Source organism: Nannobrachium achirus (assembly GCF_963921795.1).
Source record: "Nannobrachium achirus genome assembly, chromosome: 2".
Taxonomy (NCBI): domain Eukaryota; kingdom Metazoa; phylum Chordata; class Actinopteri; order Myctophiformes; family Myctophidae; genus Nannobrachium; species Nannobrachium achirus.
Genome location: NC_137811.1, coordinates 78,875,727 through 78,890,884, shown reverse-complemented (window position 1 = coordinate 78,890,884; position 15,158 = coordinate 78,875,727). Strand labels below are relative to the sequence as shown.

General features: G+C 44.1%; 1 protein-coding gene across 1 annotated transcript in view; it reads right to left on the bottom strand.

Moving 5' to 3' along the window:
* The window catches only part of LOC308300741 (uncharacterized protein), a gene marked incomplete at its 3' end in the record, with an annotated part of 36,818 nt that extends 22,662 nt beyond the window's left edge, over nt 1-14,156 (bottom strand). Inside the window, exons 1-4 of the mRNA XM_080744638.1 lie at nt 14,042-14,156; nt 9,342-9,398; nt 5,819-6,047; nt 3,299-3,413 (exon numbers count right to left, since the gene is read on the bottom strand). Coding sequence (XP_080600764.1) covers nt 3,299-3,413; nt 5,819-6,047; nt 9,342-9,362 — 365 coding nt within the window. The 5' untranslated portion in view covers nt 9,363-9,398; nt 14,042-14,156. The remainder of the gene's footprint in view (nt 1-3,298; nt 3,414-5,818; nt 6,048-9,341; nt 9,399-14,041) is intronic.
* Nucleotides 14,157-15,158: the final 1,002 nt, after the last annotated feature.

Sequence of the window (15,158 nt, the reverse complement as noted above, 5' to 3'; positions counted from 1 at the left end):
CCGTCCGTCCGTCCATCCGTCGGTCGGTCACACGTCACACGTCACACCTTTGTTTGTGTACGGTGTGATGTCATACTGATGTCAGCAGTGTGATGTCATACTGATGTCAGCAGCTATGTCTCTATATATGGAGTTATATGTTGTTCGTGTCCAAATATGGGGCTTGTGAGGTCAGACTAAGTGAGATTCGTCGGTTATCTCCATATATGGAGGGAGAACCAGCTTATGAGCCGATGAGTTGTGTCAGAGTCGAGATCCTGCTTGCATCTAATCTGTCGGTAGATAATGCCGGTCTTATATAAGGGTCATTTGTGTACGGTGTGATGTCATACTGATGTCAGCAGCAGTGTGATGTCATACTGATGTCAGCAGCTATGTCTCTATATATGGAGTTATATGTTGTTCGTGTACAAATATGGGGCTTGTGAGGTCAGACTTAGTGAGATTCGTCGGTTATATTTGTGGAGATAAGCGACCAACGGTCGCTTATCTCCCGATTAGGGAGTCTTACTGGTATAATACAATATACATTTGTATTACAACTATCCTAATTAGTGTGGTTGCCCAACAGGGCAACACATTATAGTCCTAGGGAAACGTTATAGACTTCTAGGGTAACTTTTTTATATGGTATATGGTTATTGCGACCGTCATGTCGCACTTACTATCAAAACCTCCACCGGCTGTCTGTCTGTCTGTCCGTCTGTCCGTCCGTCACACGTCACACGTCACACTTTTGCCCTGCTCATATCTCCGCAACCGTTGCCCCCATCCATGCCAAATTTTGCACACACACTCCTTACCTGCCAAACCACAACCTCCACCCATCAATTCTCACATGGCCCTCTTCTAGCGCCACCATGAGGCCGATTCTTGCAAAACACATTTTTGGACACTGCTCCTAAAATGTTTGCCCTAAAATCACGCAAATCGGTACACAGTATGTCTACATGCACTCATCTCATCAACATGGATATGTCCCATTTAGCGCCACCTTCAGGCAGATTTTTTAAAACACATTTTTGGACACTGCTCCTACAAATTTTGCCCTAAAATCACGCAACTCGGTACACACTTGCTCTACACTGATGTCATCAACATGGATCTGTCCCATTTAACGCCACCTTCAGGCAGATTCTTTAAAACACATTTTTTTGTACACTACTCCTACAGATTTTGCCCTAAAATCACACAAATCGGTACACAGTATGTCTACACTCATCTCATCAACATGGATCTGTCCCATATAGCGCCACCATCAGGGCTGATTTTTACAAACACATTTTTGGACACTGCTACACATTTTGGCCTAAAATCACGCTGCGACCTGACGGTCGCTTATCTCCCGATTAGGGAGTCTTACTGGTATAATGTTACCTGACAGTCTCTACAGGTTAGGGGTTATATAAAGGGTTGTTTAGGGTTAGGGTTAGGGTTATATGGGTTAGGGTTAGGGTATAAAGGTTATATAAAGGGTTGTTTAGGGTTAGTGTTAGGGTTATATGGGTTAGGGTTAGGGTATAAAGGTTAGGGTTAGGGTTATATGGGTTAGGGTATAAAGGTTAGGGTTAGGGTTATATGGGTTAGGGTATAAAGGTTAGGGTTATATGGGTTAGGGGTATAAAGGTTAGGGTTATATGGGTTAGGGTTAGGGTTAGTGTTAGGGTTATATGGGTTAGGGTATAAAGGTTAGGGTTAGGGTTATATGGGTTAGGGTTAGGGTATAAAGGTTATATAAAGGGTTGTTTAGGGTTAGTGTTAGGGTTATATGGGTTAGGGTTAGGGTATAAAGGTTAGGGTTAGGGTTATATGGGTTAGGGTATAAAGGTTAGGGTTAGGGTTATATGGGTTAGGGTATAAAGGTTAGGGTTATATGGGTTAGGGGTATAAAGGTTAGGGTTATATGGGTTAGGGTTAGGGTTAGTGTTAGGGTTATATGGGTTAGGGTATAAAGGTTAGGGTTAGGGTTATATGGGTTAGGGTTAGGGTATAAAGGTTATATAAAGGGTTGTTTAGGGTTAGTGTTAGGGTTATATGGGTTAGGGTTAGGGTATAAAGGTTAGGGTTAGGGTTATATGGGTTAGGGTATAAAGGTTAGGGTTAGGGTTATATGGGTTAGGGTTAGGGTATAAAGGTTATATAAAGGGTTGTTTAGGGTTAGTGTTAGGGTTATATGGGTTAGGGTTAGGGTATAAAGGTTAGGGTTAGGGTTATATGGGTTAGGGTATAAAGGTTAGGGTTATATGGGTTAGGGGTATAAAGGTTAGGGTTATATGGGTTAGGGTTAGGGTTAGTGTTAGGGTTATATGGGTTAGGGTATAAAGGTTAGGGTTAGGGTTATATGGGTTAGGGTTAGGGTATAAAGGTTATATAAAGGGTTGTTTAGGGTTAGTGTTAGGGTTATATGGGTTAGGGTTAGGGTATAAAGGTTAGGGTTAGGGTTATATGGGTTAGGGTATAAAGGTTAGGGTTAGGGTTATATGGGTTAGGGTATAAAGGTTAGGGTTATATGGGTTAGGGGTATAAAGGTTAGGGTTATATGGGTTAGGGTTAGGGTTAGTGTTAGGGTTATATGGGTTAGGGTATAAAGGTTAGGGTTAGGGTTATATGGGTTAGGGTTAGGGTATAAAGGTTATATAAAGGGTTGTTTAGGGTTAGTGTTAGGGTTATATGGGTTAGGGTTAGGGTATAAAGGTTAGGGTTAGGGTTATATGGGTTAGGGTATAAAGGTTAGGGTTAGGGTTATATGGGTTAGGGTATAAAGGTTAGGGTTATATGGGTTAGGGGTATAAAGGTTAGGGTTATATGGGTTAGGGTTAGGGTTAGTGTTAGGGTTATATGGGTTAGGGTATAAAGGTTAGGGTTAGGGTATAAAGGTTAGGGTTATATGGGTTAGGGTTAGGGTATAAAGGTTAGGGTTATATGGGTTAGGGTATAAAGGTTAGGGTTAGGGTATAAAGGTTAGGGTTATATGGGTTAGGGTATAAAGGTTAGGGTTAGGGTATAAAGGTTAGGGTTATATGGGTTAGGGTTAGGGGTATAAAGGTTAGGGTTATATGGGTTAGGGTTAGGGTTAGTGTTAGGGTTATATGGGTTAGGGTTAGGGTATAAAGGTTAGGGTTAGGGGTATAAAGGTTAGGGTTGTATGGGTTAGGGTTAGGGTATAAAGGTTAGGGTTAGGGTTATATGGGTTAGGGTATAAAGGTTAGGGTTAGGGTTATATGGGTTAGGGTATAAAGGTTAGGGTTAGGGTTATATGGGTTAGGGTATAAAGGTTAGGGTTAGGGTATAAAGTTACCTGTGGTTTCTATGGTCCATCAGCTGACAGTCTCTGCAGGTCAGCTTAGCGCAGGTTAAACACAGGAGTTGGAGCGGTTCTGTGGGATGGATCTGACATCTGCCTGGACTGGAGCCTTTAGAGAAACACACTCACATTATACATACATATACGTACATATTAATACATATTACATACATACCAGTAAGACTCCCTAATCGGGAGATAAGCGACCGTTGGTCGCTTATCTCCTGTCACACTGCTGACATCAGTATGACATCACACCGTACACAAATGACCCTTATATAAGACCGGCATTATCTACCGACAGATTAGTAACAAGATGTTTTTTACAGGGCCTGGGATTGATGACATCAGAAATCTCCATATATGGGCATGAAAGGGATTTTGTTTCTGGAAATATGTCTGTGGGGTGCCACATTTGGAATAAAACACTTACATCACACATCTGGATATCCATACAGCCCATCTAGTTTGCCTGTGTCCATTTATGCCCATATATCTGATGACATTGGGACAATGATCTCCATATATGGGCATAAAACTTATGTTAATTAGTAAAGCCTGGGGATCTCCATATATGGGCATGAGGGGTACCCTAAAAGGGCATCATCTGGGAATAGCAAATATAGTTATCCTAGAAAGTGAAAATCTTACATCAAAGGCCATAACTACCTACCTACCACCATACTGCATTCCTCATTAAACTACCTACCAGTAAGATGCCTAAGGGAGAAAAGCAAAGGGCGAGGTTGCACCATTTCTTGGTCTTCTGGCCAGTGATGTATATCGGACCATTTAACCATATATGGAGACATCTGGTACCCAAAGATATTCACAGATAATCAACGGCATCTCATAACTTAAAAACAAACAACAGTTTGCACCTTTGGAATTTCTGTCTGGAAAATACGTATTTGATGTTCTCCCGACGATGTTTTGATGCGCTGATGACTACGGACTGGACCTGTCAGTCAAAGTGAGTAACTACGTCATTGCGTAATGCGTTGTCTATGGGGAACTCGCAGACTCTCCCCTGGGAGAGTCTGGCTGTTGCGAGGCTAATAATTGGGAGCACCCGTGCGACTACGGATAGTCGGAGAGGATTCCTCAGAATCCAGTTTATGCCCATATATGAGGATCCCTGATGTCATCGATATACATCACTGGATGGTTCAGATAGGGATCTCCATGTATGGGTATGAAAGGGATTGTATGTTTTGATGTCATGGGAACCACTCTAACAGAATCCCTTTTATGCCCATATATGGAGATCCCTCATCAATATGGACATATCAAACAGGACTTCATATGGGAATGCCCATATATGGAGGAAGACAGCCCATATATATGGCTGGTTCAGACAGGGATCTCCATGTATGGGCATACAAGGGATCTTCTTCTTCGAGTCCGTAGCAATCTCAGATTGCCCCCCGATGGCATCGGGGGCCCCGGGGGGCCCCGGGGGGCATCGGGGGGCATCAGGGGGCCCCGGGGGGCATCGGGGGCCCCGGGGGGCCCCGGGGGGCATCGGGGGCCCCGGGGGGCATGGGCACATAGGGATGGGCGATATGGAAAAATGCAATATTTTCCCAAGCTGTATGACGACACACGATTTTATCACGATTCTTTTTCACGTTGGTTTCGATGGTTATAACTTTTCAAGTTACTTGACGAAAACTACACTCTCTGGGTTCCTTTTGGTAGGTCTAAATTAAACTTTACAAATATGTAACTCTGACAGTATACAAATGAAACCAAATGGACCCGTAAGGGTCCATTTGGTTTCATTTGTATACTGTCAGTTAAGTGGAGACCTTGACATTTTAAAGTTTGAGAACTACTGATTTAGACCAAAATGCAGGTTTAAATGAATTCTGCAATGAATCTTTAACGGGATGTTTTACAAGGCTCCCTCAAGTGTATCACGATATATAGATAGATACCTTTATTATCCCAAGGGGGAAATTCAGTTGTAGTATAATATATCCACCTCTTTCCGCGGGAATTTACTGGAGAATGTTTTGCACCACACTGCACCACACTTCCGGTTAACAGCAGACATACAAGCTCACGTCGCGTCCCAGATGCAGCCGTTGTGAGCTTGTAGATCACACTCGGCTGCGGCGCCGGAAGCTCCGTCCAATTTCTGTGCAATGCACGATGGGATGTTGGAAACTTGTGGATACGATACCTCTGAAAAGGCATATCGTGGAGACATTGTATCGTCTCCACGATAATTATCACCATATCGCCCACCCCTATGGGCACATTCCAGTAGGTCTTCTGTAGTGTAGTTCCATGCTTTTGTGGCTTTTGTGGTGTGGTGTGGAGTGGAGTGGAGTGGAGTGGAGTGGTGTGGTGTGGTGTGGTGTGGTGCGGTGCGGAGTGGTGTGGTGTGGTGTGGAGTGGTGTGGTGTGGTGCGGAGTGGTGTGGTGTGGTGTGGTGTGGTGTGGTGTGGTGTGGTGTGGTGCGGTGTGCTGTGGTGTGGTGTGGTGTGGTATAGTAGAGTATTTTACCTGCAGAAGGCTTGTCATGGACAGCTTGTTGAGGAGAAGGCTTGTCATCATGGATGGTGTGGAGTGGTGTGGAGTGGAGTGGTGTGGAGTGGTGTGAAGAAGGCTTCTCATGGATGGTGTGGGATCTGGTCATCTTCACTCTCTTATGAGCAGAGACACACTCCTCACACAACGCCTCTTTACACTGAATACACCATCCTACAGCCCAGCCTTCCCCACATGATGTACACTGTAGAGAAACATTCATTAATGTTAATATTAATATTACACTGAATACACCATGATGTACACTGTAGAGAAACATTCATTAATGTTAATATTAATATTACACTGAATACACCATGATGTACACTGTGGAGAAAGATACATTAATATTAATATTACACTGAATACACCATGATGTACACTGTGGAGAAAGATACATCCTACATAAAATATGTAGTCACATCTGTAACTAGAAGCAGTGCTCTTCCGAGCACAGGTCTCCACCAGGCTGTGCATCCTGGTGGTGCTACTGTATAATAGGCCATTGTAAAAAGGGTGGCATATGTTCTTCACCTTAGATCTTTAATGGAAATCGGACGCTGCATGCATGATTTGAAGCATTGTGTTCCAAAAATGTGTTTTGCTAAAGTCTACCTGCTGGTGGCGCTATAACAGGTCAATGTGAAAAAGGTAGCATTTGTTCCTTGACCTAGTGGGAATATGTGTGGCAAATTTCACGGTAATCGCAAGCTGCGTTGATGATTTGAGGCATTTTGTTAAAAAACGGATCAATCCTGCAAACTTTGGAAGCCAATATTAGCCAATCAGGATGGAATATGAAATATCAGACGGATCAGACTTGATCACATGACTATAGAGATACTGTGTACCGATTTGCGTGATTTTTGGATAAAATCTCAAGGAGTAATATTCAAAAATGTGTTTTACATAAGTCAGCCCAAAGGTGGCGCTATAAAAGGCTGATGTGAGAAATGCAGGGCAAAGGTTTATCCTTAGCCTCTAAGGAGTGCGCTTACAAAGTTTGAAACTGATCGGTGGAGTTATAGATAAAACCACAAATCGGCCTGTTATAGCGCCACCATGAGGCTGATTTCAAAACTTTGAAATTGGCATTTCTTCCTCGACCTAGTGGGAACGTGTGTGCGCAATTTCATGAAAATTGCACTTTGGGTTTGGGATTTGAGGCATTTTGTTCAAAACAGCTCAATCCTACAAATTTTGGAAGCCAATCTTAGCCAATCAGGATGGAATATGCAAAATTGGACAGATCCGTGTCGATCACATGACTGTCGAGATACTGCCTACCGATTTGTAGGATTTTTGGACAAAATCTGTAAGAGTAGTGCACAGAAATGTGTTTTGCAAACATCGGCCACTAGGTGGCGCTAGAAAGGGCCTATTTGAAAAATGTAGGGCAGAGGTTCTAGATTGGCATCCAGGGAATGTGTGTGCTCACTTTGGCAGTGCCCGGGCCAACGGCGACTGAGATTTGGTGCACACAAACTGCGAGGACGCACGGACGCACGGACGCACGGACGCACGGACGGACGCACGGACGGACGAAGGGGAAAACATACTCTCCCCCATGCCTTCGGCTGGTGGAGACAATTAAAGTGTTCTATTATGATGAGAGCTTTACATAACTAACCCTAACCCTAGCGAACAGGATAAGGAAAGCCACCATCAAACAGAATAGACCCATAGCTTCAGACAGGGCGAATCCCAGGATGGCATAAGAGAAAAGCTGCTGCCTCAGAGATGGGTTCCTAGCATAGCCAATGATAAGGCTGCCTCAGAGATGGGTTCCTAGCATAGCCAATGATAAGGCTGCCTCAGAGATGGGTTCCTAGCATAGCCAATGATAAGGCTGCCGAACACTGTTCCAATTCCAGCAACAGCAAGAAAACAGAGCTCATGGTCGTGGGTCCCAAGGTGCAACTTCAAAAGGTTGGAGATTTTCTCCTCCAGGTGGATGGCTGCTCCATCTCTCCATCCACCGAGGTTCACAACCTGGGTGTCATCCTGGACTCTACTCTCTCCTATCAATCCCACATCAAATCCGTTACCAGATCCGCCTTCTTCCACCTGAAAAACATCTCCAGACTCCGCCCTTCACTCACAGACTCTGTTGCTGAAACACTTATCCACTCTTTCATCTCCTCCCGTCTGGACTACTGCAACGGTGTGTTGTTTGGTCTCCCCAACACAATCTTGGACAGACTGCAGTACGTTCAGAATTCAGCTGCCAGAGTGCTCACCCGTACCAGACGCTGGCAGCACATCACCCCCACCCTTAAACGCCTCCACTGGCTCCCGGTCAAGTTCCGTATCACACAAACTGCTCCTCCTCACCTATAAAGCCCTCCATGCCCTCTAGAGCCCCACAGTACCTGTCGGACCTCCTCAAGGACTACTCCCCGGAGCAGAATTTGAGATCTGCTGACCTGGGGCTCCTCACTGTCCCTCCCAGCAAAAAGCGGACCCTTGGGGACAGAGCCTTCAGTGTGGCGGCCCCAACCCTCTGGAACTGCCTCCCCACAGTGATTCGCCAGTTGCCAACACTGAACTCTTTTAAGTCCGCACTGAAGAGACACTTATTCATTCAGGCTTTTGGACAATAGTGTGTTTTGTTTCTGTTTTGTTAAGCGCCTTGGGATTTTTGAAAGGCGCTATATAAATTCAATTTATTATTATTATTATTATCCTACTGCTTAGTAAAACTTAGCTTACCGGGCCAATCAGTGACTGCGTTTCAACAGAATAGTTAACTCATTAAAAGCCTCAGACATTAACGGATTATAATATCCAGAGTGCCTCCCACCCCCCCCCATTCACGGCCGTTCTCTTATTTTGTCTTATTTTGAAGGCCACCGGAAGTACTTCCGGTCTGACGTCATCGGATCCTTCGACTGAACCGATCATTGTTTATGTGGAGCCATGCTGGATCGGCTCGTAGCGTTTATACATGTGTTTTATAAGCGAGCATCTGCCTCCATCTTCGCTTCTAAAGTGTAGTTTTGAGATAATGGACATTAAAGATGAGGCGGCCCGTCCACCTCAATGTTATGGGATGACTATTGTGTGCTCGTGGAGCCGTGATGATGACAAATCAGCGCGGATTTCGTCTCCGGAGCGTCGGCCATTGTACTAGGTATTTTTACTCGCCGTTACAGTAATATATTACTTTTCCCGCGACATCGCGTGGATGGCACTATAGATACTCTATTACTTTTCCCGCGACATCGCGGGGTTGGCTTTTAATGAGTTAAGTGCAGTCACTGATTGGCCTGGTCATTTTCTTATTTCTTATACTCGCTTCTTATGGTCACACACACACACACACACACACACACACACACACACACACACACACACACACACACACACACACACACACACACACAGAACATGGAATCTGCTAGAGAATATCTATATAATAAAACTGTGCTGTATTAATTAAACCTGATTGATTGATTGATTGATTGATTGATTGATAATAATAATCATTAGTTGTTACCTTGTTGACGCTGGCCTCCATTCTGTCACCGATGACCTCACATAACAGGAAGTAGATCTGAAAGGCACAGGAAGTAGAGATGAAACACAGGAAGTAGAGATGAAACACAGGAAGTAGAGATGAAACACAGGAAGTAGAGATGAAACACAGGAAGTAGAGATGAAACACACAGGAAGTAGAGATGAAACACAGGAAGTAGAGATGAAACACAGGAAGTAGAGATGAAACACACAGGAAGTAGAGATGAAACACACAGGAAGTAGAGATGAAACACACAGGAAGTAGAGATGAAACACACAGGAAGTAGAGATGAAACACAGGAAGTAGAGATGAAACACACAGGAAGTAGAGATGAAACACAGGAAGTAGAGATGAAACACACAGGAAGTAGAGATGAAACACACAGGAAGTAGAGATGAAACACAGGAAGTAGAGATGAAACACACAGGAAGTAGAGATGAAACACAGGAAGTAGAGATGAAACACACAGGAAGTAGAGATGAAACACAGGAAGTAGAGATGAAACACAGGAAGTAGAGATGAAACACACAGGAAGTAGAGATGAAACACACAGGAAGTAGAGATGAAACACAGGAAGTAGAGATGAAACACACAGGAAGTAGAGATGAAACACACAGGAAGTAGAGATGAAACACACAGGAAGTAGAGATGAAACACACAGGAAGTAGAGATGAAACACACAGGAAGTAGAGATGAAACACACAGGAAGTAGAGATGAAACACAGGAAGTAGAGATGAAACACAGGAAGTAGAATGAAACACAGGAAGTAGAATGAAACACACTCTGCTAGGATCAGGAGCTCTGCTAGGATCAGGAGCTCTGCTAGGATCAGAGGAGCTCTGCTAGGATCAGGAGCTCTGCTAGGATCAGGAGCTCTGCTAGGATCAGGAGCTCTGGATCAGGAGCTCTGCTAGGATCAGGAGCTCTGCTAGGAGCAGGAGCTCTGCTAGGATCAGGAGCTCTGCTAGGAGCAGGAGCTCTGCTAGGATCAGGAGCTCTGCTAGGAGCAGGAGCTCTGCTAGGATCAGGAGCTCTGCTAGGATCAGAGGAGCTCTGCTAGGATCAGAGGAGCTCTGCTAGGAGCAGGAGCTCTGCTAGGATCAAGAGCTCTGCTAGGATCAGGAGCTCTGCTAGGAGCAGGAGCTCTGCTAGGATCAGGAGCTCTGCTAGGATCAGGAGCTCTGCTAGGATCAGGAGCTCTGCTAGGATCAGAGGAGCTCTGCTAGGATCAGAGGAGCTCTGCTAGGATCAGAGGAGCTCTGCTAGGATCAGGAGCTCTGCTAGGATCAGGAGCTCTGCTAGGATCAGGAGCTCTGCTAGGAGCAGGAGCTCTGCTAGGATCAGGAGCTCTGCTAGGATCAGGAGCTCTGCTAGGATCAGAGGAGCTCTGCTAGGATCAGAGGAGCTCTGCTAGGATCAGAGGAGCTCTGCTAGGATCAGGAGCTCTGCTAGGATCAGGAGCTCTGCTAGGAGCAGGAGCTCTGCTAGGATCAGGAGCTCTGCGAGAAGCTCTGCTAGAAGCTCTGCCGAAGGTCGCAGACTCGGGCGCCCTAGCTAAATCATTAGAGCATGCCCTGAGCTACATCTGTGCAAAATTGTGCACTTTTAGACTGATTAGCACGAGAAAAAAAACCCTAAGGCCTCCGACTAACATGAATGCTCACCCATACATGCATCGTTTTCTGATGCCATTTCTAGCCCAGGGAATGTTTTTTGTGCAAAACAAATTCCTGCAATGGATTCAGCATCATGACAAACACCTAGTTAGACCCCTCAGATCCTCCTTAAATACCCAGAATTCTTTTTTTTCCTGGGTATTTTCCTCCTCTATAGAAAGTCAATGGGAGGCCAACTTGATTTGGCCGCTGTGGCGACCCCGAAGGTCGTCGGCTCGGGCGCCCAAGATAAATCATTAGAGCAAGCCCTGGGCTACATCTGTGCAAAATGTTGCGCTTTAAGATAAATTTGCACGAAATTAGCATTTGCTCCCCTTAAATCCCCACACTATATAGGATCATAGAATGCAGAGAGACAGCGTAGCGTCTCAGTAAACTATAGGATCATAGAATGCAGAGAGACAGCGTAGCGTCTCAGTAAACTATAGGATCATAGAATGCAGAGAGACAGTGTAGCGTCTCAGTAAACTATAGGATCATAGAATGCAGAGAGACAGCGTAGCGTCTCAGTAAACTATAGGATCATAGAATGCAGAGAGACAGCGTAGCGTCTCAGTAAACTATAGGATCATAGAACGCAGAGAGACAGCTCAGTAAACTATAGGATCATAGAATGCAGAGAGACAGCGTAGCGTCTCAGTAAACTATAGGATCGTAGAACGCAGAGAGACAGCGTAGCGTCTCAGTAAACTATAGGATCGTAGAACGCAGAGAGACAGCGTAGCGTCTCAGTAAACTATAGGATCATAGAACGCAGAGAGACAGCATAGCGTCTCAGTAAACTATAGGATCATAGAATGCAGAGAGACAGCGTAGCGTCTCAGTAAACTATAGGATCGTAGAACGCAGAGAGACAGCGTAGCGTCTCAGTAAACTATAGGATCATAGAACGCAGAGAGACAGCATAGCGTCTCAGTAAACTATAGGATCATAGAACGCAGAGAGACAGCTCAGTAAACTATAGGATCATAGAACGCAGAGAGACAGCATAGCGTCTCAGTAAACTATAGGATCATAGAATGCAGAGAGACAGCGTAGCGTCTGGAAAAAATTGTCTATGAACAGGTGGCTAAATATCTTGAAGAGAATAAACTGATCTACGAGTTCCAGTCTGGCTTCAGAGAGTCCCATTCCACAGATACATGCCTCATCTATTTGAATGATTACATCAAACGTGAAATTCACGATGGCAAATATTGCGGCATGGTCATGCTGGACCTCCAGAAGGCATTTGACACCGTCGATCATTCTATTCTGATCGAAAAACTCAAAGCTATTGGTCTTGATAGCACAGCAGTGAGATGGATGCACTCTTACTTGGTGGGGAGGGAACAGATGGTGGAAGTCAACGGAACCCTGTCCCCCCCCTCCCAGTAAACTGTGGAGTACCTCAAGGGAGTATACTAGGACCACTGTTGTTCTTAATATACGTAAACGACATGTCATCTGCTTGTGACTGCAATCTGTTTCTGTTCGCGGATGACTCGACTCTCCTAGTCTCCGGCAGAGACTTATTGCAGGTTGAAAAGGCCCTTAACTGTGAACTTAACAAGATCTGCACCTGGCTCAATGACAACAGACTCTCAATTCACCTAGGCAAAACTGAATGTATCCTCTTTGGATCTAGTCAGAAACTTAGCCTAGTTGAGAACTTCACAATTAAAGTAGGTGACACTGTGATAGAAAGAAAAAACTACATCTGCTACCTGGGTTGCATCCTGGAGGCTAACCTATCCAGTGAAAAAATGACCACCAAGGTTATCAATAAAGTCAACCAACGAATTCGCTTCTTGCAAAGGGTTGCCCCGCTGATCAATACTAAATCCCGAAAGACACTAGGAGGAGCTCTTATTGGGCCCCTCATTGATTACGGAGTCCTTGTCTGGTATCGCGACGCCCCAGCCGCCTTAAAGTTAAAGCTTCAAACAGCCCAAAACAAACTAATTAGGGTTGTGCTTGGTCTCCCTCCTCTGACCCACCTTACCGATCATCACCACGAAAGCGTGGGATGGCTCAAAGTAGCTGACAGAGTACAGCATCTTGCAATGGGCCTAGTGTACAAGATACACTACACCTCCAAGATTCCCATGTACCTGACAAACTACTTCTTAAAGGTCAAGGATGTTCACGACCACAACACCAGAGGCAGCTCCACTAATCATCATCAACGTAGATTTAACACTAAACAAGGCTCTAACTCGTTCTCCTGCTACACCATCAACATGTGGAACGCCCTTCCTCAAGCCCTAAAGGAGAGCAAATCCCTAGCCTCCTTCAAAATTGGTATGAAAAGTCACCTTCAGACAGCTGCTACCCGTGACTTGTAAATAGACTAAGCCCCATGCCCCCCCCCCCTTTTTTTTTTTTTTTTTTTCTGCCTTTGTATTTGATGTTATGCTTTTGAAACTGATATTATCCTAGATAAAGTACTATGTTCTATCCGTCTGTCTTTCAATGTTATATGAGATACTTAAAGTGTGGTTCCTGTGGAAATAAGCCTCGGCTTTCTAGGATCTCCTTTTAGTTGACCTTGTACCAGTGATTTGTACTGTCATGAAACTGTACTTTTTTCTATTGCAAACTTCTAATAAATTCTTCAATCAATCAATCAATCAATCAATCTCAGTAAACTATAGGATCGTAGAACGCAGAGAGACAGCGTAGCGTCTCAGTAAACTATAGTATCATAGAACGCAGAGAGAGTTTAGTGAAACAATGAACAATTTAACATCTGCCTTGTGTTTGCAGAGCCAACACCATTGTTAACACACACACACACACACACACACACACACACACACACACACACACACACACACACACACACACACACTAATAAAGTATTGAACCAGGCTAACTATAACGGGCGGCTAACGGTTACAACTAAATATCAGAACTACAAGTTACACGCTACCAGTGAGCTTGTAGATCTGTTGCTTGAGGAGTTTTAAACATTTTAATAAACGTTAATTAAGTTATTTTTACGGTCATTTTCGTCTCACCTGCTTTGTTCAGATCAACGGACGAAAAACAGAGGAAAAAAAACCTTTTTTCTTTTCGTAGGTTGTTTAAAGATCTCCGGGGTTAATCCATGTGTTCTACAGATCTGTTGTTGTGTTCTATAGATCTGTTGTTGTGTTGTGTAGATCTGTGATCAGAGAAAGCAGGTTTAAAACCAATTGAAGGTGAAAAAATAATAAAATACTTTTATAACGTTTTTTTCTACTCCGCCGCTGCTCTGCCAGAGGGTTGCCACGTTGTGAGGGAAACAAGCTGCCAGGACTGAGAAAACAAGCTGAAATACATAATAATTCATTCGTTTTTATTTTATTTACATGAATTATGAAACAAGGCCAAAATAAACAGCTATAAACAAACAACACATATAATAGCAATAAAACACTCGTATTTAGAATAGTCTTTAAAGGAAAACAAGTCTAAAGTCTCTTGGAATAATTACTTATAATAAACAGACACGGCAACGCCGCTTCTTCCGGTGGACGTTGTTGTTTTGAAGGCAGAAAAATCTGCCGTTCCTCTGGAGGTGCTGCCACCTGCTGGAGGGAGGGAGACATGGTTACACCCTGGGGTGCCGTGACGGCAGTCCAGGGGTGCCGCGAGATCATTTGATAATATTTGGAATTTATTTGGAGACTTGAAAAAATATTTAGTATCATTTTAAACTTGAAGTACAACGTTATTTTCAGTCCGTTCTAATCAAATGGCTGTTATCACAACGTTTTCCTCACAACATAATCACTAAAATATCGTCACTGTCGGGCAGAAAACTCGTATCTCCAAGTTTCAAATGTGTACGTCTTTTGGTAAAGCAAAGCCCTGCTTCATCATACAAGACTGTTGCACAAAACTAGTGAAAACAGCCGATCTACAAGCAAAGCACTGTGCTTGTAGATCTGCCGTTTTTACTAGTTTGGTACATTTCATAGATGATACAAAACGAACGGTTTTGGACATAGGCCTACAAGGTTCCCACCCGGGTATGCTATCTAACTTCATGTATGGTCAATGAGTGTTGCGACAAAAGAAGGCTAGAAACACAACCTAGACCTACTGTACATACAGTATGAAACATCTAGACCTACTGTACATACAGTATGA